This window comes from Balaenoptera borealis (genome assembly GCF_965194805.1).
Source record: "Balaenoptera borealis genome assembly, chromosome: 3".
Taxonomy (NCBI): Eukaryota; Metazoa; Chordata; class Mammalia; order Artiodactyla; family Balaenopteridae; genus Balaenoptera; species Balaenoptera borealis.
This window is the reverse complement of record NC_138866.1, coordinates 165,497,216-165,524,943: the sequence shown is the minus strand read 5'-3', so window position 1 is coordinate 165,524,943 and position 27,728 is coordinate 165,497,216. Positions and strand designations below refer to the sequence as shown.

General features: G+C 46.2%; 1 protein-coding gene and 1 pseudogene across 5 annotated transcripts in view; both read right to left on the bottom strand.

Annotated features, from left to right (window-relative positions):
* The window catches only part of CAMK1D (calcium/calmodulin dependent protein kinase ID), a 411,293-nt gene that overhangs the window by 12,144 nt on the left and 371,421 nt on the right, over positions 1-27,728 (bottom strand). For all 4 annotated transcript variants that reach the window (XM_082385592.1, XM_082385591.1, XM_082385589.1 and 1 more), the window contains exons 6-8: positions 22,544-22,619; positions 3,224-3,336; positions 1,623-1,701 (exon numbers count right to left, since the gene is read on the bottom strand). In XM_082385592.1, the coding sequence (XP_082241718.1) occupies positions 1,623-1,701; positions 3,224-3,336; positions 22,544-22,619 (268 nt within the window). The remainder of the gene's footprint in view (positions 1-1,622; positions 1,702-3,223; positions 3,337-22,543; positions 22,620-27,728) is intronic.
* Positions 6,234-22,530, bottom strand: LOC309625675 (adenosine 5'-monophosphoramidase HINT1 pseudogene; annotated as a pseudogene). The gene has a single exon. The product of its transcript is annotated as an adenosine 5'-monophosphoramidase HINT1 pseudogene (transcript).

Below are 27,728 nucleotides of genomic sequence, written 5' to 3'. Positions count from 1 at the left end.
ACAGTGTTGCATGCCAACTATCTCTCTGTAAAACTGGGGAAAAAGTCTCATACAGCTATAAAAGCCAACTGTTCATAAAATAAGAAAAACTTTCATATCTTCACTGTCACATACTTTGACCTATCATCCAAAGTGACTTATTAAAAAAATATCAGGCTGGGCTTCCCTGGTGGCACAGTGGTTGAGAATCTGCCTACCAACGCAGGGGACATGGGTTCAAGCCCTGGTCTGGGAAGATCCCACATGCCGCGGAGCAACTAGGCCCGTGAGCCACAATTACTGAGCCTGTGCGTCTGGAGCCTGTGCTCCGCAACAAGAGAGGACGCGACAGTGAGAGGCCCGCGTACCGCCACGAAGAGTGGCCCCCGCTCGCCACAACTAGAGAAAGCCCTTGCACAGAAACGAAGACCTAACACAGCCAAAAATAAATAAATTAATTAATTAATTAAAAAAAAATATATCAGGCTGACACACAATCAAAACTGCCTCCTTTTCAGAAAATTCCTTCCTTCCCCTTTCCTTCTCCTGTCAGTTTGGGGTAAAGAGCATCTTTTGGAATCTGACAGCTCTGCCTGGAAACACTTCTGGCTTTGCTGTTAGCTAGTTGTGTCCTGTTGGCTAAGTTTCTTTATCTTTCTACATATATTTCCTTACCTCAGAAATGGAGACAAAAATCTACCTTACAGGATTATCATAAAGGAAAAAATGCGGTGATATTTTAATATGATTAGCACAGGGCCTGGGACATCATATATGATAAATGACGGCTGTTATTATACATTAAAATACCGTGAAACTCGTCAGGAAAGGACCTTGGGCAGGTCTCCTTTGGAAGGTTAATCAGCATATGAGCATCGGGAGAAAATGCTGCAGGAGACGGTAGAATAAACAAGGAACAGTGTTCTAGAGGACTGGCTCGGGGGGATTTCTCCTGAGGTCAAGGGTCTGAGCATTGTATTGGCTATTTTACCACTCCTGGCCTTTGTTTCAAAAAGGAGGCTCACGGTGCTTTAATAAGAAGAGCTTAATGACGCAACTGCTACGTGCCAGATGCACTAAACCCTTTCTGTGTGTGCATGATCTCAGTCACTGCTTACTTCAATCCTGTAAACTAGGTATTGTTATTCTCACTTTAAAGATGAGAAAATTCAGGCTCAGAGAAGTATAAACTCAGAGTCACTGGGTTCAACCCTGGTAAGTGGCACAAAAACAAGGTGGCCTCAGGGCACCGCAGGAAATGTAGTCCAGGATGTCGTAAACTATCAATTCATCCCTCTGGAGGTGAAGAAACACTAACTTGAAAAACATCTTAAAAGGAAAAGAACATGTGACCTCAATTCATTTACGGACTGAGTAATAAGTTCAAGGAATAAAACTCCACTCTTAATGCCTCCTTTGGGAATTACCTTCACTAAAAATGATCCTAAAATACTTCACATGAAGTGAAAAAGCTACAGCTATCTTTTGTGCATCTGTCATTAGTGCCTTCAGAAGACTGTGTCCTCGAGTGTTGGTTTGGGGAAAGGATGAAAGCCATCGGCCAGATGGGATGCAAGCTTCACCCGTGGCTTTCACAACGAAGCCCCAGCTGACCGGCCTCTCTAGCGGGTGATTCTTCTTACCACGGGTGCCGAGCTGCCTGCTCGCAGGTGTATCTTTTATTTGGATCTTTCTCCATCAGGTTCCGAATGAAGTCTTTTGCTGTTCAAAAGGAAGGCACAAGAGGGGGAGTCAGTATGTGGCTTGAGATATGACAATACGATACCAGGGTGCCTCTGTGGGCATCAAGGGTACCATGGAAACACGAGACCAGCCTTCCATGGACACTCGGGACCTGGGACATCAAGGCAGGTGGTACCGACCTCTGGGGAAAAGGGAAGCCAAGGTTTGGGTTTCTGAGTGGTGACCCAGTGAACGAGGAGGCAGCCCAGCCAGGCCTGGGACCCTGCCTTCCCAGCTCGAAGTCCCTTCCTGCCGGCAGCTAGTGGCGCCTGTGTTTCAGGGAAAAGGTGAAATATCTTTGCCGCCAGGTGCCTCTCACTCAGCTCACTGCTGCCTTCGGGAGCTGCTCTGTTGACGTCCTCGCGTTAAGAGCTCAGCGATTCAGCAAAGTCGCCCGAGCACCGCTGTGGATGCACAGTCCTCCAGAAGCCCCCTCCGCAGCCCCCGCGGATGATTACAAACAGCGAGCAGGAAATTACGGTGCAGGAGATGTGCCCTGGTGGGGAAGCAAAACCGCCTGGAGGCCCAGGACCAGGTATGACCCAGAGCAGGACGCTGAGAACATGAGAGGTTGGGACCCAGAACCAGAAGATGACACGTGCCAGGTGGGAAATCTGTCACCTTGTGGCGTCTGGCAGCTCACTGCCCACAGGGCTGGACTTCTGGGGGACGGCTGGGGCCCTTCCTGACTCAGAAGTAAACTACTCCCCATGTGGCTCTTTCCTGCAAGCCTTGGAGAACTATAGTCCGGTCCCAGGTTTTGGAGGATTGAGGAAGAAAGCAGGGCATTTCCAGTTAGGAGGAAATAACACAAATAATAAAATGTGATATTTGAATAGCTCATTCATTATTTCATGTGATCCTTACACCACCCACCAGGGTGGGAGTGGTATTATTACCATCCTCATCTTGTCAGGGAGGAAACTGAGGCTGGAGACATTCCATTCGCTTACGTGGGCCTTGGGTTTGATTTTTATCCCTGAGGAGGAAATGGTGAACTTCCCTGGGAATGTTTTGTGTGGCACAGTAGCTGAGACTCGGGCTCTGGAGTGAGGGCGTGGGTTCAAACCCCAGCTCTGCCACTTACTAGCTGTTATTTCACCTTCCAGGGCCTCAGTTTCCTCATCTGTCAAATGGGGCTAATAGTAATCCCCACCTGATAGGCTGTCCTGAGGACTGGGTGAACTAGCACACGTGCGGAGTTTAGAGTGCACAGCACGTAAGTAAGCTCAATAAACTCGAGCTAATACCGTCTCACTCCAGAGCACCCAGATCAGGGTATGGCCAGGAGTGGTGGAGGAGTGAGTCCCCACCCCTCAGCCTGGCTCGGGGCACGTGTCCCACACGTGTCCCAAGCCTCTCCTCGCTTCTCAAGTCAAGTCTAAGTGTCTAGCATCCTCAGGAGCCTCAGGACCGTTCTGAGCCCCTGGGGACTGTTGGAGACTCAGGTGGGCTGGGTGTCGGGGTCCCAGGAGCCGCCCACAGGAGCCGAGAGACCTACCGGAGTCGGAGATGTCGTCCCAGTAGGGGGAGTCGAACTCATATTCCGCCTTGAGAATCTGCTCGAAGAGCTTGGAGTCATTTTCATCATAGAAAGGAGGGTAGCCGCAGAGCCTGGAAGACAAGAGGATCTCTTGTGAGGATCGGAACCGGCTGAGGACCCAACACCACGTGGTGGCTTGACATCCTGCCTGGGAGGAAGAGCTGTCTTACTCCTGGAGTGGAGGAAACCTGCACCGTGTGCGCTGCAGACACAGTCTCAGCAAAGGACCCACACGGTCTCTGGGCACACGTGGCACAGAAGTAAAATTGTGACTTCACAGGTAGCTGAAAGGATTAACCCTGGTGGCGACTGAGGGCAAACACATCTTAACGCTTTGCTCGTTATTCACCAGAGTCCTGCATGCCCTGAGCACCTACCAGGCCGCCCTCTGTGTATAAACGTTACTGATCTTACTGCCTGGGATACGGGCCCTAATAGATGATGGGTTAGTGAAACAAACAACATATATGTTTGGTATACATTTCAAGACCTTTCCAGGTTCATTTGATTTAATAAATCATCAGAGGAAGAAAGGGAAATTTCATACACTTGAGTCACCAAATTGCCACAAGTGGCCCCAAACTGCAGTGTATCACCCTACCATGCCCAATTCAGGTATTTGGAAGGTTACAGTTTCGCCCATTAATATGCAATAAGCAGAAGTTGACATAAATTTTAATAACATGACCCTTTTTCCACTGAACTGTTTCAAAGTTGATTTTTAAAAGATCATATGGGAATTCCCTGGTGGTCCAGAGGTTAGGATTCGGCGGTTTCATTGCCGAGGGCCTGGGTTTGATCCATGGTTGGGGAACTAAGATCCTGCAAGCCACATGGCACGGCCAAAAAACGTTTAAGAAAGAAAAAAAAAAAGAGGATACTAGGATGTTGGTGCAAGACTCTTCTAGTTCTAGAGGTACTGACAGTCATAATAGAAGTAGGAATTTTTGTTAAATACCCCAAATACAATTCGTGCCATGAAACTGTGGGTTCTCACTCCCAGGTCTGCTACGGGCTCTGAGGTGACCTTTACCATTAAAGGCCAATGATGCATTTTCTGGACCAAAATGTCCTCATCTAAACACGAAGAGGCCAGACTAGAAAATTCCTAATATTCTTTCTGGCTTTAAGATGCTGTGGGTCTATGCTTCCTCCCCCCATTTGTTTGGCTGGTCCACGCTTGAGGCCCACGGCGGGCAGGCAGGGGCAGCCTCTGGTTGGGACTGGACATCGGGAAGGGGTGAGATTGAGGCTGTGGCCATAAGTGACAGACAGAGCAGAGGGCAAGGCTGGATTCTGGAAGGCCAAGCGCAAAGCTGGATGGCGCAGAACTTGGTTCTGGGCCCGAGACAACCTACAGGGCGGCAGCAGCCACGGTGAGAAAGTCCCGCCCGCAGACGAGCCCTGAATCTTCCCACGCAGCCCAACTTTGTTCAAAGCACAGCTGCAGCCTAGAGACCAGTTTAATGAGAACAAATGAATGGGAATCAACAGACTCCAGGCCTTCGAGGGATTTAGGCTGCCAGCAAGTAAGAAATTTAATGAAGGTTCGAAATACAGCTTTTAGTACAAATTTTCAGCCACTCCTGCCGCTCTACACAGCACCACTGGTCGTGCTGCACAGGGGAACGGCCGATGACACTTTTAAAGGCTGTGAGACATTCTGTGGGCTGATAAGATTCAGAATCATCTATCCCTACAAGGTTGATTTAGGGGCTAAGTGCCTGGAAAATTTCATTTTTAAAGATTTGCTGCCTTTGGCGAAGTAAGAGCCAGTGCTTCTGAAACCACGAAGCACATATTTCACTACCCAGGAAAGCCTGGAGCTGAGAGATGGATATGGAAATGTTTCCCATAATGAGGATTTGGGCTAAATGAAATGTGCATATTAGGAAAAGCAGACAGGGCGAAATGTTAGTTCATCTCGGAAAATAATGAAATTTTAGATATGTGAGGTTTTTGTTTATTAACAACGGACTGTGTTTTACTTTACAGTTTGGCTTTCTTTTCAAGGAAAAAAAATCTTCAAGAAAATTCCAAGAAAGATTTAATCTTCTTGTGCCAGTTTTCTTAAAGTAATCCTGATTTCTTCTGGTTTTAGCTCCTCTTTTTTTGGGGGAGGGGGAGTATAGAATACTGTGTTTATGTGTCTGTACTGAGGATGGAAGGAAAGGAAACGGATGGAGTTTGGGGACTAAGTTAAAATTAAGAAAGAAAATTTTTAAATAAGGGCTGAAACAGAACAGAAGGGCAAGGAGGTGTTGTAAAATCTTCCTCAGATCTAGAAGATTCACAGAGTTCCCTGGTCAGGCTATTTCGTGAGCAGGTTTGTGTGGTGGGTTCAATTAGGAGAAACGACTTTGAGTTGTTTCTATCTCCATATACAGAATGCTGACTTCCGTGGTCCTGGATCCACCCATTTGCAGATTTCATCTCTGTGTTCATATTTTACATTATCAAACCATTTAAATAATCTACAGATGATCTCACTGTGGGTTCTCAAAGACGATAAAGCCACTCCCAATTGTTCTAGGCCTAAAAGCCCATGGTTCAGAATAACATCTAAACCTGACAACCCAACAACAGATGGTCACGCCCAATACGGGCAACTCGCCTCCATGGGCTCATCTGTCACATCCATCCCAGTCTCAGGACGGCCATCTAGGGAGAATGCTCCCACCTCTCGTCTTCCCTTTGCTACTTAGTCTGCCATCTCATCTACCTTGGCACACTTACACAAACATACTACTAACTCTAGTGTAGCTTCGACTGAGCACTTATTTTGGGTCAAAAACTCCACCAAGGTGCTCTGCTGTATTATCTCACTTAAACCTCACTCTCCCAGGCACTTCCCTGGCGGTCCAGTGGTTGGGACTCTGCATTTCCATTGCAGGGGGCACGGGTTCAATCCCTGGTCGGGGAACTAGATCCCGCATGCCGCGTGGTGCGGCCAAAAAAAAGGATTAAAAAAATATTTAAAAATACAAAAAAATGAAAACAAAAACCCCCTCACTCCCCCCGGAGGTGTGCTTCCCCAGCACCTTCCCTGTGTCCTTCAGAGCCCCCCTCTGCTCTGCTCTGTCCCCGGGAGGCCGACCTGTACGGAGGGTTGACTGAGGGTTGAACTCTCTGGCATCTGGTAGGGGGTTGGCCAGTGGGGGCCCCAGGGGAGATGAGGAAGGAAGGAGGAAGTCAGGGCAGGCTGAGTGTTGCCCTGAGCCTTCCCATCCAGCGCTCAGGCTGGTTACACCCCTGAGCTGAGGGCCAGTGCTGCTCTCAAGGGAGGGGACTCTGCCAGACTCCCTTGGGTGTGGTAACTGCTTTCTCCCTCCCCCAGTCACCGAGGGTCTAAGGGTGCTTACGGCTCAGCTGCTATAAATCTCAAGGTCCCGGTGCTATTCCTTGTGGTCCCCTCACACCAGAGCCGTGTATACAGTCCCTCATAACAATTCTCATTTTAAAGGTAGAGAAACGGGGCTTCCCTGGTGGCGCAGTGGTTAAGAATCCGCCTGCCAAGGCAGGGGACACGGGTTCGAGCCCTGGTGTGGGAAGATCCCACATGCCGCGGACCAACTAAGTCCGTGCGCCACAACTACTGAGCCTGCGCTCTAGAGCCCGCAAGCCACAGCTACTGAGCCTGAGTGCCACAACTACTGAAGCCCACACACATAGAGCCCGTGCTCCACAGCAAGAGAAGCCACCGCAGTGAGAAGCCCGCACACCACAACTAAGAGCAGCCCATGCTCGTCGCAACTAGAGAAACCCTTGCGCGGCAACGAAGACCCAACGCAGCCAAAAATAAATAAATAAATTTATATTAAAAAAATAAAAAAATAAAGGCAGAGAAACTAACTTGCAGCAAAGTCAGGACGCCAGCCCTACCTGTCTGATTCCGGGTCTGTGTTCTTAACTGTTCTGCCTGTTCACTAAAGGGAAGGAGGCTTGAGAACTGAACCTTATGTTTCAGTCTTGACTTTGAATTCTCTCTGCAGGCCATTTCATTTGCCCACCGGCCCCTTCATCTGCAAACAGAACCTGGCGACTGGACGCTACTTCCCCAACCTCATTTCCCACACTCTGGGTCTAGTAGCTAAGATGCTTGCGGTTGGTTCGCTGCCCACTGGGCACATTTTCTTTCTGGACCAAGGTAAAGGTATGCACTCTACCTGGGCTGCCCTCCCCTGGCCCCTTCCATCGACTCTGGCACACCCCTGGAGACCAGCTGCCGTGTTACTAGTAAGACCCAGTCCCCTGCTGCCAGGTGGGGTCGGAGCCCTGCTCTGTGTCCCCACGGCAGCGCACAGAGCTCCGTGGTGACACTTCCTACACTGCACGCTGCCCTGACCTGTCCACAAGCTCCTTAAGGCAGGACCATGTCTTATGTCTTACTTTTGTCTTTGGATTTTCAGTGCCCAGCCCAGGGTCTACCCATGGCAGATCCTGGGTAAATGTTTGGATGAACAAAGATGTTCTTGAAAAAGGCTTCATCGTTGGCTGTTGAGCCCCCTGGATGGGCTCTGAAACAGAGACAAGGATGACGGATGAAGGATAGCCCACCGCTGCCCAGCCCAGGTAGCTGTTGAAGTTCCCACCTACCCCTACTCCTCCCTTCTGTACCTCACCCCTCTCAGGAGGTGGTAAAAAAGCAATGCTCTGTGTCACTGACAGACGTTCCAGAAGATCCCAGCGTGCAGGGCCAGGTGCTTGGGGCAACCTGGCCTGTGTTTGTAGAGAGCATGCAATGGGTTATCTAAAATGCCACTTTTGTCTTGCAGACAAGGTTCATAAAGGAGAAGGTTTTCCGTGAAGAGCACTTTTAACATAAATGAATGTGAAAATTGGCCATGGCCAACCATGGCTGATTCACCAGGGCATAGTTATTCTTGGAAAATGAAATGCTGTGATAGCATAAGAGCTCCTGCTGAGAGGTCCTGAGACTTGACTGTGGTAATTATGCTACATTAAGGGACGTTCTTCCTCCTCGTTTGCCCTCGGCCATGTATATGCGCCCCTACAAAAATGGACACCTGCTGAAAAGATTTGCAAATAATGATCAGTTGTTACCTCTTTTCCCCTTTTATGTAACTTTATTGTCATAATTCACCTCAACCTTCTTATGTTCTTGCATATTTCTTGGACCTTTGAATTACAGATTTAAGGTTCTGCCTTTCCTTACGGCTTTTGGTACCAGAGACAGACACAGAGAAGATGGGAAGGAACTGGTATCAGAAGTGCTGGTAAGCAATGAGATGTCACCTGTTAGGACGGCTATTATCAGAAAAATAGAAGTTAACAAGTGTTGGGATGTGGAGAAAATGGAACTCTTGTGCACCGTTGGTGGGAATGCAAAATGGTGCAGCCAGTATGGAAAATGTTACGGAGGTTTCTCAAAAAATTAAAAATGGAACTACCATGTGATCCAGGAATCCCTCTTCTGAATATATTCCCAAAGGAAATGAAATCAGTACCTTGAAGAGATATGCATGCTCCCATGTTCACTGCAGCATTATTCACTATGGCCAAGACATGAAAACAATCTGTGTGTCCACTGATGGATAAATGGACAAAGGTGTAGACAGGGAAGCCATACAGGCAGGCGACTGGCTTTGCAGCTGTGAGGAAGGTGGCTTTGAGGCAGAAGACAAGTTAGCAGCTGTGCTCCGGCAAAGGAAGGATGGGACGGCGCAGGTGGTGGTAGTTGGATCGGGGGAACAGATTCCAAAAGAGTTCAGAGGGAAAACCGGGAAGATTAGGTGATCAGCGATGCGGAGAGGGAAGGCCAGGATGCCTCCCAGGTCCCCAGCATGGACACGGGGGCTGCCGTCAACCGTGGTGACGAACACAGCGGGAAGGGTGGGTCTGAGGGTGGCCCCGACACGTCACTGTGGCACCTGGCAATTAAAACTTCTCTTTTCAGTGGACATGGTCCCCCCTTGGGGAAGCAGCTCTGGGCAGTTGTGTCCTTACAGTTAGAAGATCAACACCTAATGTTCCACCCCAGCCTGCCTTCTGGAAAGACAGATGGCAGGAGCATGCCTGGGACCATTGTGGCCTGTCGGTGGGAGAGGAGGACGGAGAAAAGTGAACCTGGGTCTCTACTCAACCAAGTCCCACTATGGCCACATCCAGTAGCCTTTGTTCAGCCCTTTGCTCCCCAACAGAGCTGCAAGAAAATGCAGAGGATAGAAAATCTGCTATCCAGACCCTGTGGAACTCGGCAGGGCTGGGCAGAAGTTCAGGCCTGCCTCACTTACCCAGAGTAACTGCAAAATCAAGTAACATGTATAAGCAAGTTTTCTGACCACCTGAAATATGCTTCTTAAGTGCCCAAACATATTGCAAATATTTTACGTAAAAAGCATCTGAGCGCAACAGTCCACACTGACGACTGAATCATCATCAGGAAACAGCAACCCAGATCTCGCCCCTTAGTCTAACTGGAAGAAGGGCTCTGAAGGTGAAGAGAGAGCTGATTTTTCAAGGGAAGGTGTGTTGCTGTTCTCTGAGGACTGACTTTGCTTTCTGAGGAGTTTCGTGATGGGGTTTCCTCAGCCTGGGATTTAGAGAAATAAAGACACAGATTCAAATCCTGGCTCCAACAAGTCCTGGTGGAGTGAGTTTGGGGGAATTATATATTGTTTCCCGGTCTCAGGTTCCTTTGTGAAAGGAGGATAACGAGGCCCACCTTATAGAGGGATATTATAACACATATAACATACACTATATACTAATCTATATTGCATAGAACACACACACATGGATTGACGGATGGATACAGATAAAAGATACAACATTTGAAAGCGCCTGTCACACAACAATCACTAAATGCCAGCTGTCCACCCTTATCACCACTTTTTCTCTTTTCCATCCCACCAACTCCATCTCACTCTTCAGGTTCCTTCAGCTGAAATACTGTGAACTGGGGCCCTGCTCACCACAGGAAGACCAATGGGAGGGGGAGAGAACAGACGAGTCCTGAGGGACTCAGTTTACACACTAAATGTGAAAACAAAGCAACATATTTTAAAATTTTGTAACTAGTCTCAGAATCACCCATGAATGACCACACATCCCGACCTAAACTTCTAAACTGCCCTAGAAGGGAAGGAGAGAGATGCTCCCTCCGGTCATGATTCTGTGCCCTGCGTGATGGATATGAGGACAGGATGTCCTGGAGACCTGCTTTTCAACCTTAATCTTTGTGGGCTGGTATTTCCAAGCATTTTGCCAAGGAGCCCTCAATTCTAGGAATAGCTCAAGCTTCCCCGAGAACACTACTCAAAGGTATATTTGTGAAGAAAGAATATTTTTATGCAATTAAGCAAAACAACAAACCTGCACGTATACTGCAAACCAGAAGAGCCACAGAGGGCCCACCCAGGCCCAATGGGTCTCTGAAAAACACTCACAAAATCAATCCAATCTGGGCGTCCCTCCTCTGGATGCTAGAGTCTGTTGGATAGGTAACAACCACTGGACAGACACCGGTTCACCCTTTGTCTTGGCTGTCAGCAGTTATTCAACAAGTGTTTATTGGATGAATGTCTGGGACCCCATACTAAGGAATCTGGGTTGTATTTGTCTTACTCTGGTTAATAGGACAGACTTTTTAAAATAATAAAATAAAGCAAAGCATTTTAAGCTGACAAATCTCTGGCAATTAGTTGCAAGGCTCACGCAGCAAAATAGATTTCAGCATATTATTCGGATTTATAGACCAGAATGACCAATGAGGCCTAAATGTTTACAAAAATGTAATGCAATTACTTCAGCAACTAGAGATTTGATTATGTGCATGCCAGAGCTCTCTCCTTGCAAACTTGGAAGAGACAAGGGAAGGTTCATGTATTAGAACCACATGCAGGCTGACTTCAGCAAGGCATGCTTGGTGAAATGCAATGGATAAATGTCCCACGTCACCCCTGAGATTTGGTTAATACGTTGAAAGCTGAGAAGGAGGAAGCAGATCAGGGAAAGACCTAGAGGAGGAAGGAAAGGGACACCGGAAGGTAGATGGGAAACACATCCCTTAGAAAGTTTATACACACCGGAGCTGAAGATTGGGAGCCAGGCAGGAGGGGAAGAAGAACAAACACTTCCCCAAGCGTGAGAAGTCAGCAGCGTACTCCATTTGGAGTAAAATAGTTTAAGAAAATTCTGTACACAGTAAAGGGTTAGGCTGGACAAGACAGCACCCAAAGCTGCTGTGTTGTGATCCAGGGTTCTACTTCCAAGTGTATAACTTTTTGATTCTTGCATCAGCCAAACGGAGAGCACCTCCAGGAAGTCTGGGGGATGAGCACAGAGGCCCCACGCCTCCTCCTGCAGGTGATGTACATCTGAAGGAAGTTCGGACAAACCCACTTCCAACTCAGCTCCCGCTGACAGTGGATCGGAGGGCTTGGTGGGGAGGAGAGGGTGAGTGAGGGGAGCATCCAACAGCCGGGATGTTGTGTTAGGAGAAACACAGCGGAACTTTCAGCAGCTACGATTAGTTCTCAAGAGTGACGGATCTGCACCAAGGGGTGCAGACATCCAGTCTGGAGGTGATTAACATGCGCACTAACTGATGGTTCTGAACCCCGGCGGATTTCCAGCTCGACTTTTGCATCTAGACTTTGCTTTTTTTGTTGTGGGGCTCTTGCTCCCTCCCTCCCTCCTCCATCCCCCCAGCTTCCTTCTCTCTCACGTTCTGCTTGGTAAGCGGTTATGAATCTGTGCAGACTAACAGCCGCACTTGGAAGATGCCTTGGTACCTCCATCCTGTTGGCCTTGGCTTTATTTAATTTTATTTTTTTTGGTTATCTACCTGATTTATTAGCACTAGTTTGACGAAATCCATGGTAAAGTTAATATGCCTAAGGAAAGTAGACTCAACCCTCTTATATATAATACTAATGCTTCTCTCATTATTACATTTTTTTACAGTGGCACAAATCCCTCCAAAACTCCTCCCCCACCCCAGACCTTCCCTCATAAAAAAGTCATAAAAATATGTAAAGCCATAAAGTATTAGGGGAAAAATATTTTTTATAAATCCTCCTACGGTGGGAAAGGCTCTTAAAAATATGAACGAAATTAAAAATTGATACATTAACTATATAAATATTTTAAACACCATAAAGTAAAAAAATGACAGTTGGAAAAAACTCACTTGTAAGACATATACAGCCAATTTCCCTAATCCACTCCCCCTAAATTTTTAAAATCACTAATAAAATTAAACATTTAGAAGAAAAACAATCTACAATAAAACGTGTCAAAATCTACTAAAATGGTCTTAGGGATTAAAAATGGAAGGAACCCATAAACACAAAGATAACAAGAGAAGAGACAAAGCAGGCAAGAAGTATTAAATAAGTTTTAGAAGCTGGAAAGTGCCTACATGAAGGAAAGTAAAGAAGCAAAACTATTTGCCCTGCGCAAGCTTAGAGAGGCTAGGGTGCGTGGCAAGACCAAAAAAAAAAAAGTTTTGTTGTCAGCCTACATAAGAACTCAAACCCTGAAATCTCCCCCCAACTCTACACAGCCAGAGTCATGCATAACTTAAAAATTTTTGCTAGTGTGCACATACACATTCACAACAATGAGTTTTCAATTTGGAGAGTTAATTCTAAATAATATATTTTCAAGTCTTTATAATCAATAGCGTTAGGTAACAAGGAAACACCATTGTATGGCTTCACGTGGTCATCAAATATCCTGTGACAAATCTACTTTCATCCCTTCCACACTACCCCGGTGGTCCAGGGAAAACATGTGAGCTGGACAAAAAGCATTTCTGTTACACCTACAACTGTCACTTTCTGGATCAATCACATCACAAGCTCCTTTGTTCTTAGAAAATAAGAGAACTGGATTAGAAAATCTTCTCCTGGACTAATATTTTACCCTAAAAGGATATTTCAAAGCTAAAGCTAAATTTATGAAAATTTTAAATTTGTCTTCAAAGATCAGTCACAGCATCATTGCCATGGCCATATGCTGAGTCCTCCTTGTGGAGAAAAAACAAAAACCTCCCAAATTATGAACTCCACCTTCAAACATTCCAACAAATATTTTTAAAAAATAAGTCAAATACAGAATTCAGACCATGCAACAATGTCTTTTATTATGTATGGGTTTTTAAAATTATTTCTGCAGTCTCTCCATACACAGGCCAAAAGAGTATTGTTTTGCATATTGGAACTTGCAGACCTGATCACTGCATAGAGAAGGGAAAATTATCCCTACAACACGCTTACCCAGGAGGCCAATTCATCTGCCGACCTCCAAGAACATGGAGATGAACATGATAGACAGACTGTCCCCCATCTGAACCTTCATTCACCACCATTCAATAACGCTTCTTCAGGCCCAGATCAGCAGCACATTTCTTGCCAAAAATCGTTAAATGTCAAAGAAGACTTTCATCGCCATCTTCTGCTGCAGAAATCTGGGATATATGTTTCTTGGGTATCACCAGAAAATGTGTTGGTGCTTGAGGGGAAATGTCATGGAAAGCAAGACACTGGTCATCCTCATAAATGATTTTGGCTGGGATTTCCTTGAGAATGAAGATCGTGTTGCCACCAGGCTGGGCGGCCTAAGCCTTAGCGATCTCATCTGCCATCTCGGACTCCCTCCCGCGCAGCCGGCCGGGGAGAAGCTGGCCTTGGCTTTTGATTGAACTTTTCACTTGTCCCCTGGCCTCCAATGGCTCTCTCCCAAGGCATTTCTGAGAATGATTAGAAACTGTTTTCATTCTCAGAGGTGCATCCCTGGAAGTGCATTGTGAGAGCACAGCAAGGTGATCGGAAGCCGGAAAGCGGTCGTGTTGCCTGACTCCGGTGCACCTGTACTTGGCACTGAATCACGGGCTCCCGGTCCCTCCATCTGAACCTCCACGAGTGTTTCCAGACTTGCTGGTGTGAACTGGTACCTCTCCCCTTCCCATCTCCATCTCTTCTCCTCCTGGGCACAAACCCTGCTCAGACTAAGTGGTCTGAATTCATGGCTCTTGTTACTACAGCTCCTGGCAAGCTGGCCATTTCCCTCTCTGTGCCCCTTTTGGTTTTTTAACTATCTCTGTACTGCCTCCCTTCTGTCTCTGTGCTGCGGTGCTACATTCCAGACGGTAAATCTTTTAAAACATAATAAAAGCCTCTTTTGATTCTTTCATTTGCTCGGTGTGGTGTTAGACGAATTCAACATCCTGATATTCAGAGATTATATTTTTCCCATTACTAAGTGTTGGTGATATTTATTTATTTATTTATTTTTGGCTGCGTTGGGTCTTCGTTGCTGCACGCAGGCTTTCTCTAGTTGTGGTGAGCGGGGGCTACTCTTCGTTGTGGTGCGTGGGCTTCTCATTGTGGTGGCTTCTCTTGGTGTGGAGCACGGGCTCTAGGCGCTCGGGCTTCAGTAGTTGTGGCACACGGGCTCAGTAGTTGTGGCTCGCGGGCTCCAGGGCACAGGCGCAGTAGCTGTGGCGCACGGGCTTTGTAGTTCTGCGGCATGTGGGATCTTCCCGGACAAGGGCTTGAACCCATGTCCCCTGCACTGGCAGGCGAATTCCTAACCACTGCGCCACCAGGGAAGCCCCAAGTGTTGGTAATATATAAGTTCAAAGCCGGATCAAACCTTCCAAGTTATATTTTAAAAATTCTGCCTCAAATTGAACGGGACATCTTTTATCAAACACAGTAAGCACATCATCTCCTTAGATAATTGGGTCTTGGAGGATAAACCATCGACCTCCCCTGCCTGACGGTCTTGCCGATATTTGAAGACAGTCCTTCCAAGCCCAGATCACCGTACACCGCTCTTTCAGAGCCTTCCTCAAGGCCCAGGCAGGGTTCACGTCTCTCCCCTGGGAACTCGCCCTGCTCTTGCCTCCCATCTCAGTGACAGCCAGCAAGACTGGATTGTAAGTTATCTGTTTACTGTCTGTCGCCACAGTAAGCGACTCCGTGGCCAGGCAGTAATGAGTCCATCTCAGCAGCCCTGTCAGATTGCCGGACACATATTAGGATCAATAAATGTTAGTTAAGTGAGTGAATGTCAATCCCCTGCCTTCCATTCTCCAGGCTAAATATCCCCGATGCATTTAGATGCTACTTAAATGACAGTTTCCAGGAGCTGATGCTTTACCTGAAATGTTTTTCCATTTGGCCTGAGGCGGCACCATTCAGTGTGTATTGGGGGCCATTCCCTTCCTGCTTCTCCCACTGGGTGCCCTCTCTACCAGGGCCTTTGCAAAGACAAAGGCATAGATGCGGGTGGATTCCACCCTCCCTGAGGTCACCGGCAGGAAGCTGCTCCCACCACCATGGAAGATGCAGAACTTCTTCACCTCAGTGGCGCTGCTTGTAAAATTTCCTCCATCACCCTGCGCCTATCCCTGCACTCACTTTTTGAAACCAGGGAGTATTTTATGTTTGGCTCTTTCTTAAGGGTTAGAGGTGAACCAATTGTCAACAGACAACCAACAGTCTTTCTTCCAAAGCAGCGAAGAGAGGGTCACAGGCCCATCAACAAAGCTGAAATATGGTCAAGCAGCACTTGTAAACAAAAGGCATTTAGGCGGCCACAGGGTCCACTCAGTATAGACTATGGCGGGGGGCGGGGGGAGGAGTGGGTATCTTTCTGAAAACCCTCAGAAAGCAGCCACACTGAAATGCAGTTGGCGAAGTAAAATCCATGAACCTGTGAATTATAACCAACCATCAATGCCTGCTAAAACAGAAACGGTGAGGCTGGAATGACAAAGGAAGGGCGCAGGGTAGTGGCTGGTCTTCAAGGCAGGAGGAAGGAGCCGCAGGTGTACGAACCGTCTGCATGCACCACTCTGACCGGCCGACGCGCACACCTGTGCGCCTTGTCAGAAATCACCTTTGGGAGAGAAAGGTGACCTGGAGCCCATGACAGGCTTTATGAAAACACCCAAGGCCGTCCAACTCCATCCAACTCCACTGCTCTGATCCTTCATTCACTAAAGAAACTCCCCATTTGAATTTGCTTTCTCCTGGAGCTTTTCTCCTGGAACTTGCTGGTTTGATGATGTGCATATCCCATTAACTCACAGGGCACGCATCTCATTATGATTTAATAAATGGACACTCTAATTGTGCTTTTTTTTTTTTTTAATCTCTTTGGAGTCTGGCTAGTGTGAATCAGTTCACTGGGATCATCTGAGCAAGATGAAGCAACAGATCTGATTTCGTTTCTAAACATCTAAAGCCAAAGTTCAGACTGTGAACCCATGGCGGCCTGAATGCGGCTACGTGTCCCACTTTGCGTAGCATATGAATATAAGATGATTGCTGCCTGCTGACAATGCCAGTTCATTATTCCTATTAGTGTTAACCATCCTCATACTGAGAGTACTAGTAACAACCATCACAATGCCCCAGGCTTGGATGTTCACTGAGGTTCAGTAATTACACCGCATTCTCTCCTACTGAAGCTTGGGTTCATGCCGCCTCCCTGGGACATATGTATCCATAAAGAGGCAGCTGTCAGTGGTTGAAAGAATGGTGACTACCTTGGTGAGGAGCATCCATTGTCTCAGAAAAAGGACGTAGCACGCGGGTTAAGCATTCTTAGTTCCATTCTTACAAAGCTAATTATGCTGTGTAGATTGGCCAATTTATTTCTGTGACCTAGTTTAAAAAACTGAACCATGTAGGAGGCCAGTCAAAAAGTAAGGGTGTGACCAAAAGTATTTGCCTGGGATTTCCTCTAGACAGAGAGGTCATAGGTCACAGCATGGGTAAGTACCCTCACCACCCACGGAAAGTCCACCCTAACCATCCAGCCTGCCCTAATGCCCTAATCTCCTTAAGATCTCAGTTTTTATACCAGCAAACATTCACCGTGTTTCTCCACAACATGTTGTATCCCTGGGCAGAATGTAGGCAAGTGATCATTCAACAATCTCCTTGAAGTTGTCAGTAGAAAGGCAGCCTACATGGGATCACAAGATCGAGTTTGGACAATGAGATGCTGATTCTCATCTTGAGTGGGGAACTTTATTTCCTTGGAACTTGGGCTATCTTGGCTGAGCCAACCTCATCAGCCTGGACACCAGCAGATTCATCACGGTGTCCAGCCCACTCCATCCTCAATCCTTTCCAGCAGCTTAGGCTACTCAGGCAAAGATGTGTTTTGCAGGTCCTGATCCCCAAAGGAAGATTCCTGGGCAGGGTAAGGACCTATCAAAAGGGTTTTAAAAACATGAGTCTCCTTGTTAGGAAAAAATATCTCTCCTGCCAAATGATGGATAACAGAAATGAGTGTGGAGATCCAAAGAGAACTAATTCATCAAGGACCTGCACTGACAAAATGAAGAATGTTTGCATGGCACACGGAGAGGAGAAAATGCGGTGTCTGTCACAGCCACCGTTGCTGCAATCTGATATCTCAGTGTGACAGGTTTATCAAAGGAAAATAATACCGCTGCACTCCCCAAATGGCAGAGACTAATCTCTTTCCCATTACAGGTGATGTGAAGAATGAGGGGCTCTGCACGGATCCCCAGGGGATAGCCGGCTTCCCCTGTGTGCTTCCTATTGGTCACGACCCACTCAGCAGCCTTCCTCACCAGTCTTCAGATCAAGGATGGGATGGGAAGACCAGGCACAGTGAATCCGTGGGAAGTAGCCAGAGTCTGAGGCTGAGGTCCACGAGTTCTAGCTTCTGACACTAGTTCAACCTGGAGCCAGCCTTGTGCTGGGAACACCAACCCGGCCAGAGCCTTTCACAGAATATTTTCGTCAGTCCTCAAACATGCCTCAGGCACCCCTGTTCCTGTGCCTGCATCCCTCCCCTGGTTGGGATGCTATCCTCTAGCTTCTCTGCTTATGTTAGACTTTTCCAACCTTCTAGACATCATTGGAATAGTGGTGCCCCCTTCCTGAATACCCCCATCCTCCTCAATGGTGGCTTCATCCTAGAAACTCCTAGAGCTGTACACAAGCCTTGCTGTCCCTCAGTCTACTTAGGAAGCTACTTGTCCCGCCATATACATTGTTAGTACTCTGGTGAGAGACATCATGTCTTTGTCATCTTATCTTTAGCACCTCCTGCAGTGCCTGGAGTAGAGAATGTACTCAAGAAATGCCAGTTGTTGATACTGATAATGGATGATTTTTTTTTTTTCTTTTTGGTTGCACCGTGCAGCATGTGGAACTTCCTCAACCAGGGATCGAACCTGTGCCCCCTGCAGTGGAAGCGTGGAGTCTTAACCACTGGACCACCAAGGAAGTCCAATGATAATGATGAATTTGAGACCAGTGGTTCTCCAGGCATAGACCTATTATGTAGCAATTTATATCTAGGATTTGGCCTTTCACTTATAAGGATCTGAACATCTTGGAAGGTACAAATGAGACGTCCAAAGTCCATTCATTCTCTGCTTGAGACTCAGAGCTCTGGAAGGCACCAAGGAAGACAAAAACCCAGGCTGCCACTTTGAAGTCTGACACAATCATGAAATCAACCTGAGACTAATCCCTGGGGCAAAGCTACTGGTGACCAGGTAACCATCAAGTTTATGCTTATCAAGTTTGTACTTAAAATAGAAACAAAGAAATACAGTATTTCTTTGCTTGGTGCTCTACGTGACCCCAACCAAATACTGTATTGTATACTGCAATGATAAGGATTTGGATGTCCTACTGCTCAGATCATACCCAGATTTATATGCCAGACTCTCTACCCCAGATTTCTGAACTCCACACATGCTTACACTAGTCAGTGGGTATCCCAAAGGCGTCTCAAGTTCAACATGCCCAAAACGAAATTCTTGATCTCACCTACCCCCTAAACTTGTTCCTACACCACTCTCCTAGCCATCTGCCCCAAACTTGGGTTTATCCTTGAAACATCCCTCTCCTTCACTCTTCACATCCAAAGTATATCTACCATCCTCCTCCATCCCTGCCCCTCTGGTAGAAGCAACCATTACCACTCATCTGACCTAAGCCTCTGAACCAGTCTTCACACTCCACTTCTGCTCTGTCCAATCCCTTGTTCACAGAGTAGCCAGAATAACACTCGAGTGAAAATCAGATCACGTCACACCTCTGGTCAACCCTTCTTTGGCTTCCCACTACACTTGGGTTAAAACCTAAGCTTTCTTCCAGGTCTCTCCTTCCTCTGGCTCTTGCTGATATCCTCCTGTCTTGATACTCTAACCATGTTGGCCTTCTGATATTTTCCTACCTATGGGCCATGGCGGACATGGTTCATTACCTACTGCAAATCCATTTCCTGCCTTCTTCCTCACTAGCAGAACTGTGATTTCACTCAAGGGTGCACTGCACTGTCATACAAACGTTTGATATCATTGTTATTATAAAGTGGGTGCCATGCCCAACCTGAAACATCTATGTTTTAAGGGGAATTTGCTGTAATACTTTCACTAAGCTTCGGTCAACCAAACCATCTACTATGGACTGACTTCTGTAATCCAAATTCATATGCTGAAACCCTACGCCCCAACATGATGGTGTTTGGAGATGCTCCTCTGAGAGGTAATTAGGTTTAGATGAGGTCATGGGGGTGGGGCCCTCATGATGGGATTAGTGCCCTTATAAGAAGAGATACTAGAGAGCTTTCTCTCTCTCTCTCTCTCTCTCTCTCTCTCTCTACCATGTGAGGACACAGCAAGAAGGTGGCCATCTGCAAGCCAGGAAGAGGGTTCTCACCAAGAACCAAACCAGCTGGCACGCTGACCTTGGACTTCTAGCCTCCAGAACTGTGAGAAATAAATGTCAGTTGGTTAAGCCACCCAGTCTGTGGTATTTTGTTAGAGCAGCAAGAGCTGACTAAGGCACCATTGCTTGGTTTTAAACTGCTTATCCCAATAATGCAGTACACACCTCCTCATAGGTGTACTGATGTATCATACCCTGATGCCAAGACTTCAGGGAGATAATTATATACACAATTATAGAATACAAAGGGAATCTATAGACATCAGTGCAGATCAGAGCAGTGGTTCAAGATTCAGGACAGACGTAATGGAACAAATAAGCAGAAGGCCAGATGAGGGCTATTTTGTTTTGCTTAGCCCCATGGAAGATTTCTCTAGATAACACCCGCTTTGGTGCTTTGCTAGAGGGGGACTGGCTTATCATTCATTTCTCTAAGTCTTTCACAGTCAAGTTGAGTGAGGATAAGAATTTTAGTCGAGGGTTTAGGGAGCCAGGTAAATAACACAGGGCCCACGGCCAGTATCTGCTCACCCAGGACCCTCCAATACGGTATGCAAAATTGTGTGAGTGTGAATTTATTAGGGAAGAGGGTCTATAGCTTTCATTAGATTCTCAAAAGGGTCTGTAACCCACCTCCCCCACAAAAAGGATGAAACTACTGCAGAAGATGGCCAACGTGACTTGGAACTGAAGGCATTCTCTAGGTGCAGTGTGTTAGTTTTGCAGTTCAGATGAACCTGGTTTTTACCTAATTCCATAAGTGGGAGCCCTACAGGCCAAATATATTATAATGGATAAAGTCTCCCGTGATAATGACAAGAATCTACAGGAGCTGTCAGCTAAATCCTCACTCAACTGTAAATGCTGCCCAGTTGAATGTATGCTGTAGAAAGACCATTTGCCTCCCAAATAATGAGACAAAGCCAATACAGGGAGGACGTTTCCAGCATTCCCTGAGGATGCCACTGTCAGACCATTCTCCCATCACAATCCCTCATAGCCTTTCGTTGTGTGCAGTGGGCTCTGTCGGCGAGAAAACATTCCCCTCCTTGGGGATGCTAACGAGGAGAAATTCATTTCCTATCAATTTCAGAAACTCATTGGCCTAAACCTATCCTGAAAGTATGTTCCATAGTAAGTGTTTGAAAATATCACTACAAAAAGAAATTGTAGCTTAAAAAGTAACTTTACAGTGGACTTAAGCAAATCAAAACATAAAAACCAAAATTGATCATCCTAAAATAACTGCAACAAGCCTATGACCATGGCATTTCCTGGGTCATGGAGATAAGGCACCTGAGAAGAAATGAGGAATTCAAAGGCTAAATTTTGGGTTTTTATCACATTTTTCTTATTGTGATTTCTGTTGGACATACCCTAATATTTTCATAGTGGTCTGTATCCCCAGCAACGCCAAGGTGGCGCACGAAAAGATGCTCAACACATCACCAGCCGTAAGAGAAATGCAAATCGAACCCACAACAAGTTATCACTTCACACCTCTTAGGACGGCTATCATGAAAAAATGGAAAAAAAGTGTTCGCAAGGATGTAGAGAAACTAGACCCTTGTGCATCACTGTTGGAAATGTAAAATGGTGGTGTTGCTTTGGAAAACATTATGGCAGCTCCTCAAGTAGTTAAACATAGAATTACCATATGATCCAGCAATTCCACTTCTGAGTATACACCCCAAAGCATTGAAAGCAGGACTCGAACAGATATTTGCACACCTGTGTTCATAACAGCCTTATTCACAATAGCCAAAAGGTGGAAACAACCCAAGTGTCCATTGATGGATGAATGGATAAACAAAATGTAGTATATACACACAATGGAATATAATTCAGCCTCAAGAAAGAATGAAATTCTGACACATACTAACTACAACATAGATGAACCCTGAGGACATTATGCTAAGTGGAAAAAAAAAACGGACAAAAAAGGACAAATATCTTATGATTCCACTTCCATGAGATACCTAGAGAAGGCAAATTCATAGAGATAGAAAGCAGAATGGTGGTTGCCAGGGGCTGGGGAGAAACGAATGGGAGTTAGTATTTAGTGGGTTTCAGTTTGGGAAGATGAAAAAGTTTTGGAGATGGATGGTGGTGATGGTTGTGCCATACTATGAATGTGATTGATGCCATTGAATTATACTCTTAAAAATGGTTAAGGAACTTCCCTGGTGGTGCAGTGGTTAAGAATCCGCCTGCCAATGCAGGGGGCACGGGTTCGATCCCTGGTTCAGGAAGATTCCACATGCCGCGGAGCAACTAAGCCCATGCACCACAACTATCGGGCCTGCGCTCTAGAGCCCGCGAGCCACAACTACTGAAGCCTACACGCCTAGAGCCCGTGCTCTGCAACAAGAGAAGCCACTGCAATGAGAAGCCCGCGCAGCGCAACGAAGAGTAGCCCCTGCTCGCTGCAACTAGAGAAAGCCTGCACGCAGCAATGAAGACCCAACGCGGCCAAAAAAAAAAGGTTAAAATGGTGTACAAAATTAAATGTATATTTTGTCACAATTTTTTTTTTTAAAAAAGGAAAAAAGAAGCCGAGGTGGCAAGCCATACTTACAAGATATAGGCAATCACCCCAATGGACCAGCAGTCGACAGCTTTGCTGTAGGGTTTCTGGGCGAGGACCTCGGGAGCTGTGAAACAACAAAGGAGAGACACAAGCCTGACAATTTAAATGACTAAGACATAAGGTGGGTTTTAGGTGTTTTTTGCTTTTTGCTCTTTTTGTCTGCTACTTGGGCTGAACTTTCCGTGATTCTAGAAACTGAGTAGGCAGACACAATCTGATATATTTGTTGGCTTTTGTAACTAGACAAAAGGGGAGCATTTGTGTGTGTGTACAACTGGAGGTTATCAATCAATCAACACATACTTGATAGGAGGTATTTTATGTCAGTGCTGGGCTAAGCACTACAGCTCAGACCAGACTGAGAGAGAGGAGAGAATACTCAGTCTGGGGCCTGGGGTGTGATTCACCTCAAATCAGTTCAAGGAAGCATTTCCGGCCCCTGTGTAGGGCCTTTCTAGGTGCTGTGGGGACAGGCAGGTGAAGCCCCTTCCCCCTGCCTTCATGGGGCTTACAGTCAAGATCAGACCTAAAACCTTGTCTCCCATGTCCTGCCTCAGGCCTGCTCCTAGTTCCTTCTCTAAGGTCTTGGGCGGGTTATCTGTGAAACAGGAAAAATGCTATTGAATCTCACTTCCTTGGTTCTAACCCACTCTTCATCAAGCATCACCGGTCCAGGGCCTTGGCTTATTCTGTACTATTCCCATACTTCCTGTTCCTGGCTGTGGCTACTGCCCGGTGTTGGATACCCACCCAGTGTCTGGCACTCAGCAGGGTCTGCCATACATATTTGTGCAAAGAGTAAATAAACACAGGAAAGGAAGTAAACCTTCTTCACAAGTAAAACCTCCTTTTTATGCAAATACATCTGATTGAAGTATCTAGGATAAACTGTGCAGAAAGTTTAAGAAGGTAGAGAAAGTAAAAATAGCTCAAGCTTACAAGGCACTTGTCAGGCTAAGCTGTGTGTTCTATGCATTGGGGATGCATTAACTCACCACAACCTTTCTTGGTGGGGAAGAGCTTAGTTATTATTGTGCTTCTTCCCAAGTTACAGGTGAGGGTGCACGGGGACTCAGAGATCAAGGCACTTATCCACAGGATCCAGCTGCCAAGAGGCCTCTACACCAACTTAGTCTAACCCGAATTAAGTGCCTGTGTGATCTCGGTCTCGTCCTCGTCATTCATAAACATTCTCTACTGTAATCCTTTCAACAACTCTGACAATTAACCATTATCTACACCTGATCCTATAGGAAAATGAGCCTCAGAGATGTTCCTTTTTTGACGCCACATAGGAGATATAGACCAGTTGGGATCTGAACACAATTCAATCTCACCCTTGTCCTAGCTCTTTCCACTGGAATCTACTGACTGAGTAGATTGGTGAAGAAAGGTGAGTCTTTCTTCAGTCTCTAAGCAAAGTCCTTTTGCAGAAAAATGAACAGGGAAACCCTCTCATCCTGTTGCAGATAAGCACCTTCCTGAGCAAGAAGAGGGAAGGACACAAACTCTTGCTGGATGTTTCTGGTTATGATGGTAAGAAATACAATCCACAGATAATCCCCAAATCTAATTTTAGGCTTCAGCCTCAATTCCTCCAAACTCCTGATTAGACTTTTTTTAAAATTTAATAAGAGCAAAACAAATACGTTTGTACAGCTTTGCTGTGTTTACCCTCAACGCAGTAGCAGAAGCAGAGAGTGCTACAAAGCTGGGGAACTCACAAACTGGAGAAGTGGCCCTTAGATAATCGGGAGCTGGCTGAATCCATCCTTCCTCTTCCCCAGAACTGCTAAGAGCCTCTTTCTCAGATGCTTCTATTATGGCAACTGACAAAAGGGAGCCATTTCCCACAGCCAGCGTCTTGCTGATTTAGGAGGTAGGTGCTCTCAGAGCTGATGCTTTGGTCTGAGCAGCCACGCGAGCACAGGTGGTGGGAGGGGACTGGTCTGCAAGGAGCATATTTCTGAGCCTCCAGGGCCATCCTCATAGCCTGATGGAAAGTTCAAGAGAGGCAGAAAAGGCTCACAGAGCTACAGCTGACCCAGCCCCTCCTCCCGGCACAGCTGACAGCAGGTATCAGGAGCACCGCATCAAGCAGGTGGACAGAGGCCCTGGCTTCCGTGTCACGGGGTCTGCAGGGCTCTTTAGGGAGCTGGCGAGACAGCCTGGCCCAAACGCTCCACGAAACCAGATGTCAACTGACGAGGGGATAAGACCCGGCCCCTAGAAAGCAGGGTTGACTCCTAGGAAGAGCTAACACTCCGTGTTCTCCCGACCACCTCTGTGGATGGGGCAGGAAGGATTCTTAAAAAACAAATCCTCCTCCTCGTCCTCATCTGTTAGAAAACAACAAGTACTGGCCACCATCCACTGTTCAGCAAACAAAGGAATGAAGAACACGGTTCCCCTCCTGAAATCCACACACCTGGCGGTACCTGCACATCAGGCTCTTTGCCTGCAGTCTGGCAAATGCTCCAGTGTTCTGGAGAATCGGGCAGTGCACTGCAGAGACTTGAAAAGCAAGTGGCTGACTTTTATGCAAGTCGGAGCTTGGACGTTACTTGGGATGTTTAGATTCTTGAAACCACAGATGACACAAATTTTTTTAAACATGAGATTTTTGTTTAACTAGTAAACTTTATAACATCAAGTATATGCTTCTGTATAAAAAGACTTCTGATTTAGATCAACAGTATGGATGTTAGGGAAAAGTTCTAAATGATTAACAAATACCAGGGTATCTACACTGGTGGTGGAACTCTATGTACTTGTGCCAAACATGTCTTGTTCTCTTTGGTGTTGTGTCCTATCTGGGTCACAGAAACTGCAATGAAATATAAACATTTTTTAACCAATTGGCGGCAGGTGAACCATTTGTCCTCTGGTGAGGTCCTTAATTGCACTTGAACCCAATCCAGAGGGTGAAGCCAGAAGTGTAACGTCATGATAAAAAAGACAAAGCAAACTGATTTGGAAATAAAATTCTCACCAACTTAAAATATTTTAAAAATTGTCTGATGGCACACACGTGAATGGCTTAAATTCTATTTTCCTTTGTGATATGATTCCTGGAAACAAATGTTCTTTGGGACATTGTTTGAACAAGCCCACCTAGCTTTAAATAGCTAACTTGTCATCTCATAGTAATTCTTGAAAAAAATAAATTCTCAGACAATATTCAAAACCCTCCTGACAATCTGATATGGTGAACAAACCATGAAGCCCTGAGGTCAGGTGGGATATCTTCTCTCCCACTGTCTGTCCGCGTCCTGCAGTTGGCGCTATCGTTTTGCCAACCTGTTGTACTTAATCTGGTTTTTGGTCCACCTTCCATTCCCTTGATCCCTTTCTGCTGGAGTGCTGGGAGAATCCCCTTCTCCCTGATCTTTTCAGAGACCTGTTTTCACTTTGAGAACCAGCCAAACTCCCTCGTGTTATCAATCTTATACCATTGGCAAAAATTCAGCTGTAATTCTAAAAAGTCACAGCATCCAACTTACAAACTCTGGGACAACAAATGAGCTCCCAGGCTGAGGAACCCCAGAGCACGGTCCATCCAGAGCCTTGGAAAGTGATGAGGGTTCTCTGTGCCACCACCATCCCATCTCTCCCCCAGCACTGGCAGGAGATGCCGATTAAGAACTTCTTCACCACGGAGAAACAATTTTCTCTTCTAATTGTACCCAGCATAATTCATGTGTTGTGGGAGGTTGGCACTGACTCTGGCCAACCGCACACCTTCTAACAGAGGAAGGCTTTGAATCGAAATAACTTAATTGGAGCTATTGACAGAGAAAGCAGTCATTAAGAGGCACCGTGGCTTGTCGGTGATGCCATCAACCCCCAGGCAGAGCAGGAAAGGGCTCAGTTTCCTGGCACAGCCATAGCAGAAGGGAAAGACTCCAGTGGGGTGGGCATACACGTTCCTCCAGTGCATTTCAAGATCTGGGCCCTGGGGACTGTCAGTGGCTATCAGTGGCAGTAGAGAGACCCACCCACCCGGAAGTGCTGAAGGGACAGATCCAAGATAGGTGGCTGGTCCAACCTCCCGACTGCCTCTTAGGCTTGGCTGAAGTCAGCCTTTTAGGCCAGAAGGGAGTGGCATGATATATTTAAAGTGATGAAAGGGAAAAACCTACAACCAAGAATACTCTCCCCAGCAAGGCTCTCATTCAGTTTCGACAGAGAAATCAAAAGCTTTACAGACAAGCAAAGGCTAAGAGAATTCAGCACCACCAAACCAGCTTTACAACAAATGCTAAAGGAATTTCTCTAGGCGGGAAACACAAGAGGAGAAAAAGACCTACAAAAAAAAACCAGAAACAATTAAGAAAATGGCAGTAGAAACATACATATCAACAATTACCTTAAATATAAATGGATTAAATGCTCCAACTAAAAGACACAGATTGGCTGAATGGATACAAAAACAAGACCCATATATATGCTGTCTACAAGAGCCCCACTTCAAACCTAGGGACACGTACAGATTGAAAGTGAGGGATGGAAAAAGATACTCCATGCAAATGGAAATCAAAAGAAAGCTGGGGTAGCAATACTCATATCAAACAAAATAGACTTTAAAATAAACACTGTTACAAGAGACAAGGAAGGACACTATATAATGATCAAGGGATCAATCCAAGAAGACATAACAATTGTAAATATGTATGCATTCAACATAGGAGCACCTCAAGGCAAATGCTAAGAGCCATAATAGAGGTGGAGAGAACAGAGGTGGGGTGGAGGCAGTTCCACCTGGGTGACATGTGTTGGGCCACGACAGTTGGGTTCCCAGGTCCATTCATCAAAAACCTGTAACACACTAGCCTCTGGTAGGCTCCTACCACACCTTATCCATCCCTTTAGTGCTGTGTGAATCACACTGTCAAGGTCCAGACTTCATGCTGCTGGAGAACATCTCTAGACTGTATTTTCAGGGCTTAGTACATTCTGGTTATTCACCAAATGGTGATGCAACTGAACCCAACCTACTCAACACACACACCATTATTTCTGTAAGAAAATGTTTTCCAAATGCCAGACAACTGATTTACAAATAAACTTAGCTGCCTCAAATATTTTTGGTGAGTACCTACAGGAACAAAAAAATGAGAGGGTCACAAATAAATTTTGGATTGCAAGCAACTGTCATTTGGGAAGTCCCTGT